Below are 14,929 nucleotides of genomic sequence, written 5' to 3' on the forward strand. Positions count from 1 at the left end.
TTGTCCATATGGCTGGCTCAGGAATTCTGAGGGTTGAAGTCCACAGATCATAAAGGAGCCATAATTGCCCACCACTGCTCTAACTACATCCATGATTAACAATATTAAAGATTTAGATTTCAAATAAGGATGAACTCAGAAGTAGAATTTCTAATAGCTTTCTCATGACCCCTTGACACTAGCCAAGATATGGGCATATAACATTAAACCACAGTTTAGATGTCTGAATGCAGCCCAAGCTTAAACTGCCATTTCTGTTTTTATCTATTGCATGTATATGAAATGGCGATTGATTAAGAAAATATAATAATCTTGGTTTTAGATTAGAAGCATGAACATGCTTGCTTATGGGCCAATTTAACTTTTATTTATAAAGGAGCGGCCATTTACAAGAATTCTCACATACCCCAGACTATTTCTTTGCCAAATCTGTAGCAGAGTAACAAGCATACTATAACCAAGCTCATTATATACCAAATAAATTAAAATCCATCCAATCTGTCTTTCTTTTCAGATTACTAGTAGATAAGGAATCCAGTGATCTTACTGAATGAATATACATACATAACATACACAGTTATTAAAATAACTGTAATAAAAATAGAAAGCTTTTACTAAATCTGCAATAGCCACAAAAACTTAAAATATTTCTCAGTGAATGCCTCTTATTGTCCAGGATACAAACAAAGCTTACCCAGCAAGAATAGCTGATTTTCTTCTTTTAGCAGCAGGCTACTATGATACAGTATAAACATCAAAAGACAAAAACAAAACTGAACTTACTTTTATTCTTAAATTATTCACAGATAATGCTTCTAACATCTTTGAACAGTTTGTGAACTCTGTGTTAGTATTGTTCTAGTCTTTAACTGTGTCATCTCTCACAAAACTATTTCTCCAAGACATTTCAGTTGTTTGAACATTAATGAATATTAATTAGGAGAAGTGGAATAACTCAAAAATGTCAATAAAAGAATTTCTTTTCGTGATGATTGGGTGAATCACGCAAAAAATGCTGTGGTAGAGTTCTCCATCTGTCACTAGACTACAAAATCCAACTATTCTTGCTTACTCGTTGGCTCATTCTAATGAAAATTAAAAGCCAAGAACATTTGGTGATCGTATTTCTCAACACTGCTCAAAAATAAATGGCAGAGAGCCAGGGTGATAGCTTGAATAGACAAGACGGTCCAATCTAAGTTCTAGGGTAGCACTGCAAATCTTAAGGATGTCCCCGGGCCATCTCCAAAAGCTGCCCCCACATTGTAATTTTAAAATTGTAAAAACATTGGAACGTTATTAGATGTTTGATACATAATCATATTTAATATTTAATTTAGGTTACACATTAAAATTTATTTTGTCTCCTGGCCTTTTCTACTTGGTTTACTTGTGGCACTAACAAACTCCAACAAATTTAAAAAGCAAATGTACAGTAGTACTTATTTCCCTAAACTGTAAACTACTAGTCTTGAACCAGGAGAATCTGCTTACAAATCTCCATGGAGTCTGTTCTCCTTTGATCTATTCATGTTTCTCAACCTTGGCATTTGCGGACAAAAATATGTGGACTTCAACTCCCAGAATTCTCTCCCTAGCCATGCTAGTTAGGCAATTCTGGGAGTTGAACTCTACATAACTTCACGTTGCCAAGGTTGAGGAATATTGGTCTATGGTAAATGAGGGAGATTAGAATATGGTGATTTTATACAGGTGTCAGGAACAAAGTAATGACTGACATGTTTTCCCCAACTGGCAGTGACTTTGGTTTGAATTTTCTTCTTTATTTTCTGATCATGGAAACTAAAGCATAATGAATTGGATGCTCCAGAAAGTCTAGTTCCTATAAACTGGAAGCAAAGGATAAAAACTCCAATATATAAGAAGTGGGATGGCCAAATTGGGATGCAACTAAAATGTGATCAAACCACATTTTAGTTGCAAAGCCTAAATTGTTTCTTTCCTAAACCAGAATATCATGCAATTTACAAAGTAAAAAAATAATAATAATCCTATAGATGCCCTTGTCTTGGAAACGTAGTATTTCATCCAGGTAATATAAATAATCCTTGTAATATGTAGCTGGAGTGATCCTGAGTAAAGGTATAGATATACAAAAAAAATGTATAATTTACTAGGTCTACCCCCTGACATAAATTCTTCAACAGTTTTAATCACAGAAGAGGTCAGGCTACAATTCAACACAACCAGCCACTCTATTTAAGTACCCTGTGGTTTGATTTCAGAAGTAGCTCACTCAAAGAACAAAAAGTAAACTAAGTTGATATTCATCCGTGAGGTTATAATATATGCTTTTATCAGTTTTTAAATCTGGTTTCTAGCTTGATTTTGATTACAGAACGTTGCGTTGGTCATTTGAATTAGGCTTTCAAGGAAAAATATTATTTGTACAAAGATAAAGTTTGAATAAGAAGTGGCACATCACATATGTGTTCTAATCAAAACGATTTTTATTCTAACTGGCACATAGAAATAGAATATTGGAAAAAGTGCTAAGCAAAATGCTTTGTCTACTACTGTTCCATGAAACTGATTATCCCTACTTTGGACTTTCCTTCCCAAATAAAATTTAACCGTTCACCATAAAGACCAGAATTTAGAACTGGCAAAAGTGACTTTCCCTCCTATTAATATGCATATTTTTTTTAAAAAAAACAACTTTGTCTCAGTATAATTGAAAATCCTAAGAGAGACGATAGTCTCTCTCTGAGGCAGGGAGCCAACCATAAATTGAGAGCTTCTCAGGCAAGGAATTGATATGAGGCCTCTCATAACAGTAACAGTGTCCCATCTGTAGCCACATTAGTATTAAATAATCTGATCAACTCTATTAAACAAATATATTTAAAAGCATGCAAAGACACTTGCCAAAAAAGGCAAAGGATATTCACATTCCCTTCTTAGCCAACCTCAAAGGAAAGCTTTGACAGACTACATTAGCTGCTCCTTCAAAGCTCAAACACAAAAGGCCTTTTATTTATTTTAGACAAGGAAATTCTAAATTGTCACAAGGCAAAAATAAACTTGTCTGTGACATGGGGGTTAGAAATTAAACATGAGAAGCAGGAAATTGTTCGAAGTAATGGATCACACACTTCTAGATTTCCAAAGATCTAGAAACATCATCTGCAAACCAGTTAAAAAGGTGCCTTTTTCATTTTTGAAATGTCCTGGCCACCCTGTAACCAGGCCAAAATGATCACAGGCACCATTTTGGAAGTGCCAGAGAAAGAATCATAATAGGTAAGTGATGCAATACAAGTGTATTTCAGAGACATTGTGACCTCAGTTCCACTCCACCACAATAAAGCGTATATAGATAGTCCTTGATCATTTGAAGTTATGACAGACACCCCCGCCCCCAAAAAGGAGCTTATGACAGATTCAAAGTTCAATGTCTGCTCCCCTGTGATCACTTTTTGGGCAATTAGCACACATTTATGGCCGTTTGGAGTGTTCCGCATTCAAGTGACTGCAATTCACACTGTTTCCCCCCCCCCCCAGAAATGGGCATTTACTTCTTTTTTCCAGCAAAAAAAATGCCCCATAAGAAACAAGAGGTTTACTTAATGACCACAGCATTCCCTTTACCACCACTGCATTCCCTTAATGACCACTGCAAGAAAGGTTATAAAATTGGGTGTGGTCATGTGATAACCAACTTTACAATCTTCATGACCTACAACCAAAATACAGTCTGAAGTCGAGGACTGCCTGTACTGCAATAAAGCACGTCACATGATTTTTGTCTTGGTTTCCCAGTGCATATAAAAGGTATGTATACAGCAATGTACATACCATTAATCATCTGATTAATAGTATTGAAAAAGTTTGAAATATTGCAACAATTATCAAAATGAGAAATGGAGACATGAAGTGAGCAAGTGCTGTTGGAAAAATGGTGCCAATGGACTTGGTTGTAAGGCCAACCAACAAACAAAATGCCACGTCTGTGAAGCACAATAAAGCAAAGTGCAATAAAACAAGATATGCTTGTATAACTAAAATCTGTGTTCATGAAATCAGGAAGAATCCAGAAAGATGTGCATAGAATTAACCATGAAAGAAATGGGCAATGTTGGGTTTTTCTCTTTCGCTTTATCACTCCAGTTAATATTGATAAGATGATCAAAAACTACCGTATTCTACTATAGCCACTACCATGTCATCATCATCATCATCATTTTATTCTGCCATCTTAAACATATTTGGTCAATTCAAGGTGGCAAACATATCTAATACTCTTGCCACCTATATCTCTGTAAGGTTGTTTGGGCTGAGAGAAAGTAACCGGCCCAAAATCACCTGGTCAGTTTTCGTGTATAAAGCAGAATAAGAATTCATAGTCTCCTAGGTTTCTAGGTCAGCACCTTAACCACTACACCAAACTGTCTCATACTGCAACTTTATGTGTGAACAACTTAAAAGAACATCTAGCACTGGCACTTGAGTTTTTATTTTTCCAACACACTATTTTTTTTCCTTTTATATCATCTGTTTAGATTATAATATAAAGAAAAGGATACTATCTTTTATTTAGTGAGGAAAGCTAAGGCTCAAAATGAACTAAGGCTTGCAACCAAAGTCAAAAATAACAAAAAAAGCTTCTTTCAACATATAAAAAACAAGAACAAAGTTAAGGAAATGATTCGTCCATTAGTGGGGGAAAGTGGCAAGAAGGTGACAAGCAATAGGGAGAAAGCAGAACTATTTAACTCGTTTTTTGCATCTGTCTTTACACAAAGGGAAAAAAACAGTCCAACCTACCAAAACCAGTGCCATAAAAAACAGAATAGAAACGCAAGTTAAGATAGGCAAAAAAATGGTAAGTGAACACCTGTCCAGCCTAGACGAGTTCAAATCACCAGGACCAGATGGATTACACCCCAAAGTTCTCAAGGAACTGGCAGACGTGATCTCAGAACCACTGAACTATATTTTTCAAAGATCCTGGAGCACTGGGGAACTACCAGAGGACTGGAAGAGAGCTGATGTAGTTCCCATCTTCAAAAAAGGGGAAAAAAATAGATCCTGGAAACTACAGACCTATCAGCCTGACCTCAATACCTGGGAAGATTCTGGAAAAGATAATCAAACAACAAATCAGAGAACACCTTGATCACTAAAAGTCAACATGGGTTTGTCAAAAACAGATCATGCCAGACAAATCTTATTACATTCTTTGACCAAGTGACAAAACTAGTGGACCAGAGGAATGCTGTAGATATAATTTACTTGGACTTCAGTAAGGCATTTGATAAAGTAGATCACAACCTACTACTTGATAAGATAGAAAAATGTGGGTTAGACAGCATCACCACCAGATGGATTTGTAGCTGGCTGACAGGCCGTACTCAGCGTGTGGTCCTCAGTGGAACTGCATCTACATGGAAGGAAGTGTGTAGTGGGGTGCCCCAGGGCTCTGTTCTGGGCCCAGTGCTCTTCAATATCTTCATTAACGATTTGGATGAGGGGATAGATGGGGAACTCATCAAATTTGCAGACGACACCAAGCTGGCAGGAATAGCCAATACTCCAGAAGATAGGCTTAAAATACAGGAGGATCTGGACAGACTCGAACACTGGGCGCTATCTAACAAAATGAAATTCAATGGTGAAAAAAGTAAGGTTCTACATTTAGGCAGGAAAAATCAAATGCACAGGTATAGTATAGGTGGTACCTTGATCAATAGTAGTAACTGTGAGAGGGACCTCGGAGTCCTAGTAGACAATCACTTCAATATGAGCCAGCAGTGTGCTGCAGCTGCCAAAAAAGCCAACACAGTGCTAGGCTGCATTAACAGAGGGACAGAATCAAGATCAAGTGAAGTACTAATACCACTTTACAATGCTTTGGTAAGGCCACACCTGGAATACTGCATCCAGTTTTGGTCACCACGATGTAAAAAAGATGTCGAGACTCTAGAAAGGGTACAGAGAAGAGCAACAAAGATGATTGCGGGACTGGAGGCTAAAACATATCGGGAACGGTTGCTGGAATTGGGTATGTGTAGTTTAATGAAGAGAAGGGTGAGGGGTGACATGATAGCAGTGTTCCAATTTCTCAGGGGCTGCCACAAAGAAGAGGGAGTCAAGCTATTCTCCAAAGCACCTGAAAGCAGGACAAGAAGCAACGGATGGAAACTAGTCAAGGAGAGAAGCAACCTAGAACTAAGGAGAAACTTCCTGACAGTTAGAACAATTAACCAGTGGAACAACCTGCCTCCAGAGGTGGTGAATGCTCCAACACTGGAGGTTTTTAAGAAGAGACTGGACAGCCATTTGCCTGAAATGGTATAGGGTTTCCTGCCTGAGCAGGGGGTTGGACTAGATGACCTTCAAGGTCCCTTCCAACTTATTATTATTATTATCAATAAGCTTATCTGGGAGCCTTTACAAATGAAAAGCACAGTATAAATGTTTGTACAAATGATCGGGAATATGGATGGAGAGAACAGTTTCTATTTAACAAACCAGCTTAACTTGATTAAAACAAAAATTAGGATGCAATACTTTTCAGTTTCTTTAATCATACACTATGGGCAAATGCTTGCAAGAGCACTGAAAACAGTGACTTATGATCAGTACTTGCACTTATCACCACTGCACCATCCCCATGGTCACATGATCAAAATTTGAGAGCTTGGCAACTGGTACACATTTACGACACGATCCTGAGATCGCATGTGATTGCCATTTGCAACCTTCTCAGCCAACTTCCGAAAATCAAAGTCAATAGGGGAAATCTGATTCACTTAACTACATGATACTCCTAACAACTCCAATGATTCAATTAACAACCTTGGCAAGAAAGCTTGTAAAATGAGGCGCGACTCACCTTGTTCAACAAGGGAAATTCTGATGGCAATTGTGGTCGTAAATCCAGGACTATCTGTAATTGTATCCCTGTTTTCCTTAAGGAAGGAAAGTGACATCAGATGGACTGGCTTAAGTCAAGCAACTACAGCCTAAGTCTAAGTAACTATGACCCAACTTTCCAAATATCCAGTCCGAATCACATATGGCTTTGCAGGTAATAGGCAACCCTTTGAGTAGAGTCAGCAAGGACATAGCATGCTGTCAGTTATTAGTCCCAACCAACAGTTTGGCTGCAGCACTCAATGAAAATTAAGTTGATTTTTTTGTTGGGGGGGGCACTTTGAGTCAATGTTGACTCTTGCCAACTTCCTGGACAAGTCCCTGCAGTTTTCCTGGCAAGATTTCAGAAGTGTCTTACCACTGCTTCCTTCCCAGGACTGAGAGAGAGGGGTTAGCCCAAAGTCACTCAGCTGGCTTCCCACTTAAAAGTTGGACTAGAATTCACGGTCGGCTGGTTGTCTTAACTACTATACCAAATTGGCTCTCTTAAGTGAAATTTATCTCTAAAGATAGGATGATACAGCACTTTATGTATTTTATTTGATGGAAGGGAGAAGGCTTAAGAATACTATTTTAGTTTTGTATTTCTCAGGCATAATGCATATGAAATTTTAAAAGTTCTTTATAATAGGAAGAGAAGAGATTTTAGAATTTTAAGATTTAGGAATTTAACTTTAAATAATTTAAAGATATGAAATTTTAAAAGTTCTTGTCTACTCCAGAAATATAATAGGAAGACAATAGATTTCAGAATTTTAAGATTTAGAAGTTTAATTTTAAGTAATTACAAATGTTTTGCTTGCCTTGATTCTGTCACAATGTTCTTCACTGATCAGATTGTTATAAATCTACACAACAGAACAGCTCACAATTCTATAGGCATTTATGTCCTTACTGAAGCACAAAGGGCAAGTCGTATGGGCAACATCTATCTCAAATGACCACATGACCACTGCAACAGGGCAGGTGATTTTAATAAAACAACCTAGTCTTGGAGCTGCATATTCTAAGAATATTGACTGCACAGTCAAACTAATAAACATTTGGTGACAGCTGAACCTCACGCTCGTTTCTATTCAGCATCCATTCTGTTTTAATCATTAAAGTTTAAATTCTAAACTAAGATATTGTGGGGAAAAAGGTCTCTCTTTTATCTACAGGTAGTTCTCCACTTACGACCATAAATGACTCCAGAACTTTTGTTGTTAAGCAAGGAAGTTGTTAAGTGAATCATGGAGTTGTTAAGCAAATCCGGCTTCCTCCATCGACTTTCCTCGTTGGAAGCCAGCTGGAAAGGCTGCAAGCGGTGATCACATGACCCCGGGTGCACTGCGATCATTGTAAATACATGCTGGCTGGCCAAGAGCCCAAATTTTGATCACATGACTGTTGGGGGTTGCCGTGATCGGTTCTAAGTGCAAGGCCCGAATGTCCCTTTTCTCGGTGCCATTGTAACTTTGAACGGTCGTTAAATGAATGGTTGTAAATTGAGGACTATCTGTATTTCTGAGTCAACCCACTCGTTCTAGAATTGGTAAAAAGATACATTAGCATGAATTGTGCTTTATTCATTTATTTACTTATTCAATAGTAAAAAACCAGTTAAGAGTAAAAAAAGTCAGAGAAATTATACCAGAAACAACAAAAGAAATCATAGATGGCTGCATTTAGACAGCAAAACCAATGGGAAGTGGATAAAACCCTCTTAGCAGAAAACGAAGAGCATTCGGAGAAGGGCGGGATATAAATGGAATTAAAATAAAAATAAAAAAATAAATTATGGAGTGCCAAGACTGGAACAAGACAGTAAAGAAATGTAATGAGTGGATGAAAAAGCAAAACCCAGTTGGTTGTAAAGAGTCAGTTTGGTGTGGTGGTGAAGAGATCAGGTTAGAAAACTGGGAATCTGTGAGTTCTAGTTCCGCCTTAGGCACAGATGGATGACCTTGGGCCAGTCCCTCCCTCTCAGCCCTAGGAAGGAGATAATGGCAAACTATGTGGGGGGGGGGGAAACCTTGTTAATGTACAGACATCAACTTGTATAAAACCCAGCCCAAGCACATCAGCCTTGCAAAGTGGAGATCAAAGCATCCATACTACTATTATTGATGGACAGCATGAGCTACCTTAAGAACAAGGTCAGAGTAGAAGAGCAGAAACATACAACCATCTCTGAGGCCTATTGCAATTAACCTAACAGCCGAAACTAAAACTTTTTCCAAAAACATTCTTAGACAAAGTGATCAAACATGGTGGGGGTAGAGAAATCAGAATATAAAAGAATTCTAGATTCAAATCAGAGAGTAGTATCACGTGCCTCATACATTCACTATCAATTCTGCAGGAGCCGATTGAAATCTAACCATGATCAGAGATTTTAAATGTCAAATAAAACTTCCTGTATATTATCATTCATTTATATTTATCTGAAGTTTCTCAGGGCAAATTAAAAATGCATGCAGAAGAACAAAGACTAGTCCAAAAATTCTTTTTTGGTGTTTTTATTCCTTCTCCTTCCCTCCCTCTCCCATTAATTACATATTTGATAGAAAATCAAATATTTGTCTCACATAAATATGAAACAAAACTGGCATTATTCAACTGCCGGTTTTTATGCCAAAGATGTTTGAATAAAGGGTGTGGTTTATAATGGAGTTTATATGATGAAAAGTGTTCAGATAAAACTTTTATCATGGTGAACGGACTTATAACCCTTTTTAAAATCAAAAACACAGTATGTTCTCTCTCAATATTATCATCCTCCAAGTACTTGGTGATCATAATGAAGATTACATTGGTAGCTGATCTACTTAATTCCTATTTATGGTATTCTTCTCTCTCTCTCTCTCTCTCTCTCTCTCTCTCTCTCTCTCTGTGTGTGTGTGTGTGTGTGTGTTTAACAGTTGTGTAAGTTGATGTAGGGGTTCTGGGTTTGTCCTTGGAACTCCTATATATGTAGATATTCATTTTGCCTGTTTTTTAGATGGAAACTACTAAAATAAACAGGCAAGGGAAAGTCTCCCTTGAGTCAAGTTCAACACAAGACCACTTGGTAACGATATGCAAGTAGTAGTTTATCACTGCCTACTTCCAGGGTTATTTTTGACTTTCCAGCCCAATCCACAACCTTGGTATTTCCCAATAGTTCCACATCAAAGTACTATCCTGGTCCAACCCTGTTTAATTTCCAAAACCCAGATAAGGACTTCAGGTGCTGCTGAAGTTAGTCAAAGGAAGTCAGTCAAGGCAGCAAACAGTACATGCTTACCTGAGAGAATTAATGGAACTCACCTCTGAGAGAATAGCCCTGCAAATCAATTACTGAAGCCTTACCAAAGCTGCTGAATTTTTAGCACTGGCATTGCAAACTGATCACCAACACTATGTGCAGCGTACTTAACTTTGTCTCCATTCAAAAAGCAACAGCCAACTGTTACTGTATGTAGAAACCCACTGCAAATTGTGAGTGCATCTGCCCTTAAAGGAGAATGCATTCTTCATGCTTCTGTTGCAACTGCCAATCTAGATTTTGTGAACTAATATTTTGTACATAAACAGCTCACACCTGTTATTATCTATCTATCTATCTATCTATCTATCTATCTATCTATCTATCTATCTATCTATCTATCTATCTATCTATCTCTATTCACCTCAATGACATGCAAACCCACTACAACTCCATCAATGCACGGCCAAAGGCAGAGACCATTTGCTCTTTACAAAGCAATGAAGCCAATGCAAAAAAAAATGAAAGGGCAAACTCAGCACAACTTCACCAGGGCGCATTTTAAAAAGAGGGGGGGGGGGGGAAAGGGGGCGAGGTGAGAAAAAGCCATCTGCCCAGCTCTTGTGAGGGAATGCGGAGCAACCTTTAAGGCTCTGGATTCAGACATAAGAACCGAGAAAAACAAACCGAAGTAAAGACTTACTGCAATAGCTTGCAGCCTTTCCTTGTGCAATTCAGCCTCCGCCATCCTGGGCGCGCGGAGGATGCAGCAAAAACCGCAGAGACCCGGCAGGCACCGAAGGAATTGCCTTTTCGAGTTATTGAATGCCGCGGAGTGGTGGTGGTGGGGGGGGGGGGGGGGGGAGAGAAAAAAAAAGTCAAGGCGGGTGGATTCTGGTCGCAAAAAGCCGCCAGGGCTCGGGAAGTCAGCGCATATTTCAGACCGGCCTGGTGCCTTGTCTGCTTTCCCAGCTGCAGGGCTGCTGTTAGCTACATTTCATCGCTGCGTCTGGGCGCCGCCGCCGCCGCCGCTGCTGCTGCTGTCACACTACAGCATTGCCATCCCAACGCCGCGCGGTCCAGGGGACGGCGCGCAGGGCTGCAATCTTTTATTAATTTCTTTTTCCCCACCTCCTTTCTCGCCTCTCCGCCTTGACGTTTCACCGCCTTCGCTCCTCCTCTGGCAGCGCTGGCTCACACACCAAAGGAGGCTGGCCATCGGCGGCGTCTGTAGTAAGCAGAACCGGCCCGAAAAGGCGCGGCGACGGCGCAGCCCGACCGCGGAGAGCGGAGGAGACGGGATTTCCCCGCCTCACGGCCGGGCCTCCCTGAGGGGAAAAAAGGAGAATGAAGCGCTGCCACGGAGCTTCCCCGGCTGTTTCCTTTCACCAGGCGTCGGGAGCCCGGGCCCGGCACGCTCCTCTGCGCCTCTCTGCCCTTTGCTTTGTTGTTTATGGTAAAGGGCGCGAACCTGCGGGGAAACTACAGGCAGTCCTCGACTTACAACCACCACCGAGCCCAAAATTCCTGTTGTTAAGTGAGACATTTGTTAAGTGAGTTTGGCCCCCATTTTACGACCTTGCGTGCCTCGGTTGCTAAGGGAATCCCTGCAGTGGATAAGATAGTAACCCGGTTGTTGTTAAGTGAATCTCGTTTCCCCCCCCCCCCCCCCCCCCCCCGTTGGCTTTGCTTGCCAGAAATTCGCAAAAGGGGATCCTGTGAAGTCGGGATACAGCAAAGGTCACAAATATAAACCGGTTGCCAAGCATCTGAATTTTGATGGTGCAAAGGTCACAACTCTGAAAGATTGAATCTGGCTTCCCCCATTGTCAAAAAGTTGCAAAAGGTGACCCCAGGACACTGCAACCGTCATAAACATGAGTCAGTTGTCAGGGATCCTAAATCATGTGACCAGGAGGATGCTAAAACGCTCATAAGTGTGAAAAATGGTCATAAGGTCCTTTTTTCAGTGCCACTGTAACTGTGAACGCTCACTAAATGAACTGTTGTAAATCAAGGACTACCTGTATACTTGAGCAAGGGAAGGCTCTTAGCTTCCCCTCCTGGTTTAGTGCATCCAGCGATTTGTTCCGCACGACTTCTTACCTGTAGGGAAAGGATTACAAGGAGGCCATTACTTCCCCTGTAATATTTCACTTTGTTTAAAAAAAATGCTCCTTGGGGAAGATACTCTTACAAAAGGAAAAGGCATAGAGGAGAACTGTGAAGGAGTCTTCCCAGCCCCGCCGTTTCTTCCCAACGTTTCCTCCTCTTAACGCAACTCTCAGAGAAAAATACGGTAATAATGGAAGAATTGGTAGGCTTTCAACGCCTCCAGATCTCTTCATCAGGCAAGACATTGTAAAAGATAAGCGGCGTGGGGGGCGGGCAGAGTGAGGAAAAGATGCGGTGTCGGAGTGCGGAGAAATTCGTTTGATGCACCGGACACGTATTGAACTTCGTGACTTGCTGAACTGGATCTCAGTAAAGGCTTCTAATAAGAAAATATACTGGCAGGGCAACCCGGATGAATTTCTAAAATTCAGCTAATCAGAGTGAGATCACGCATTAGTGGTACCAATTCAGGCAAACTGCCATTGGAAGTCAGTTTGGTTGGATAGCTATTCCGTGGCTAGTTTTGCACAATGGGCTAAAACAGGACCAGTGAAGACCCACTGGCTGCATTTCAACTTACATGACAAGCTTGGTTAGCTTTATGAAGTGGTGGGATTAAGCCAGTTCGCACTTCGGCAGAACTGGTAGCCAATTTTTTTTTATTATATTTTTTTTTGCCCAGGCCCAGAATGGACTTCCGGAAACAGCTTCCACACAGAGAACCGGTTGTTCACATATTTGAATCCCACAACTGGCTTTATGCTTGACCTAGTGCTGTGGTGGCGAACCTATGGTACGTGTGCCACAGGTGGCATGCAGAGCCCTCTCTGTGGGCACGCGTGCTGTCACCCCAGTCCTAGGTCTTCAGCTGGGTTTTATAAAACCTTTTCACTTTAGGCCTCCACCGCCGTATTCAGAAAAAAAAAGTTCAATCAATCAACTTCTCACGGGGAAAAAAAAAGATCTCGCAAAGTTGGAATTGATTGAACTTTTTAATTCCCACCCAGTCTGCTGTTACTACCGCAGCCATGCCCACCCAATGGGCCACGCCCACCCAGCACCTGACGATACATAAGTGCATTTTGGGTTGCAGTTTGGTCTCTAAAAGCTTCGCCATCACTGACCTAGTGTATTATGTGGGCTAGCTTAAATCTAGAAAAAAGGGTGAATTTAGTAAATATCACCTATACACGTGTTTATGCAGGAACAGTATAATGATTTTTTAATGGCTTCAAGTCAGTGTTGTCTCCTGCAGACTGCCTTGACTTCCGCAAAATTTCAGAAGTGGGTTGTCATCTTCTTCTTGGGATTGAGAGGGAGAGGGATTGACCCCAAGTTACTCAGCTGGCTTCAGGCCAAAGGCAGAAGTCAAACACTTGTAGCCAAGTGTCTTAACTGCTAGGCTAAACTGACTCTTATAACCAGTTGATGTATAAAAAATCAAAACCAGAAGTTTCAGATAGACATCCGTTTTGGAAAATTAGCTTAGTATCTTTTAAAGCAAATATCTGCATATTTAAAGCAGCAATTGATGGGAACATCTGATTGTTTTATTTTCTAAGACTGACTCCTAATCACTATAAACTGAACTGCCCACTGCTTCCCAGGACCCTAATTTGCATATTTGAATAACACCAAACAACCAGATAGACATTAAACTTCATGTTAAATTGTTTATGATAAAATTTAATTTTAATATTAGGTACATGTCATTCAACTAGATAAAGGTGTTTTGCAAACACCTTTTGCTATATTTCCTTTGAATTATTTCTCAGCTGGAAGAGGTACGTTCCAATATGGGGCAAGCTAAATTGGATCCATACATTCCCATACCAGCCTGCTGACATGTAGTCAGGATAAATTGAAACTACCTCACAAGCCAAGGCAGATGCCCCATTCCAGCTTGAAAGATCTGCAGATGTTTCTGATTGAAATGGATTGTTCTGATAAAAACTTGCTCTCATTTCTAGAACATGCTGCAGACTTGTCTATGGAGATTCTCAGTCATTCAGGTCATGGTTGTCCCAAAAGTGCTTTTCCAAGAGCCAACTGGACTTTCTTCTTTGAAGACATTTTGCTTCTCATCCAATAAGCTTCTTCCGCTCTGACTGGATGGTAGGGAATGGAAGGATTTATATTCCTTGCAGACAGCTGGTCACTTGCATTCTTTTAGAGAGTCGTTGAGGCAACTTGGAGGTTTATCTGTGTCTTCAAGGTCACCTGAGTGGTGCAAATGCATGTGGAGCCTTTTTGGAACTGCTGAAAGGACTGTGTGGTAGACTGGAGATAGATGATGCCATATCTCCCCCACCCCCGCTCCTTCTGTTGAGAGAAGGCTGTTCAATATTGACACAGATGGCCTCTTTGACCCCTCTTTCAAACCATTGTTCCTCTCTGTCCAAAATGTGGACTTTTGCTGTCTTCAAAAGAGTGGCTTTTGTCAATGCAGATGGACTGCTGAATCTTGTCCTGATGGGTTTGTTCTCCTATGTTGTGCCATGCATTTATGAAGCGGTTGTTTTGGGGCAGTCAGTCAGAGAAGAAGAAGCTTCTTGGATGAGAAGCTAAACGTCTTCAAAGAAAAACAAGAAAGTCTAGTTGCCACTTGAAAAAGCACCTTTGGGACATGCTGCAGAGTTGAACAATAATACACTTTCTGCACACATCTTTTGACATGAATGATAT

The 14,929-nt window shown here is 40.4% G+C and overlaps 1 protein-coding gene and 1 long non-coding RNA gene across 3 annotated transcripts in view; both read right to left on the minus strand.

Annotated features, from left to right (window-relative positions):
- LOC308662275 (paralemmin-1-like) overlaps positions 1 to 10,877 on the minus strand; it is a gene marked incomplete at both ends in the record, with an annotated part of 139,791 nt that extends 128,914 nt beyond the window's left edge. For both annotated transcript variants that reach the window (XM_081317880.1, XM_081317879.1), the window contains one exon: positions 10,833 to 10,877. In XM_081317880.1, coding sequence (XP_081174006.1) covers positions 10,833 to 10,877 — 45 coding nt within the window. The remainder of the gene's footprint in view (positions 1 to 10,832) is intronic.
- The window catches only part of LOC308662277, a 907,910-nt gene that overhangs the window by 407,150 nt on the left and 485,831 nt on the right, over positions 1 to 14,929 (minus strand). The window lies entirely within an intron of this gene.

The sequence above is a fragment of the Vipera berus genome, assembly GCF_964194415.1.
Source record: "Vipera berus genome assembly, chromosome: 2".
Lineage (NCBI taxonomy): Eukaryota > Metazoa > Chordata > Lepidosauria > Squamata > Viperidae > Vipera > Vipera berus.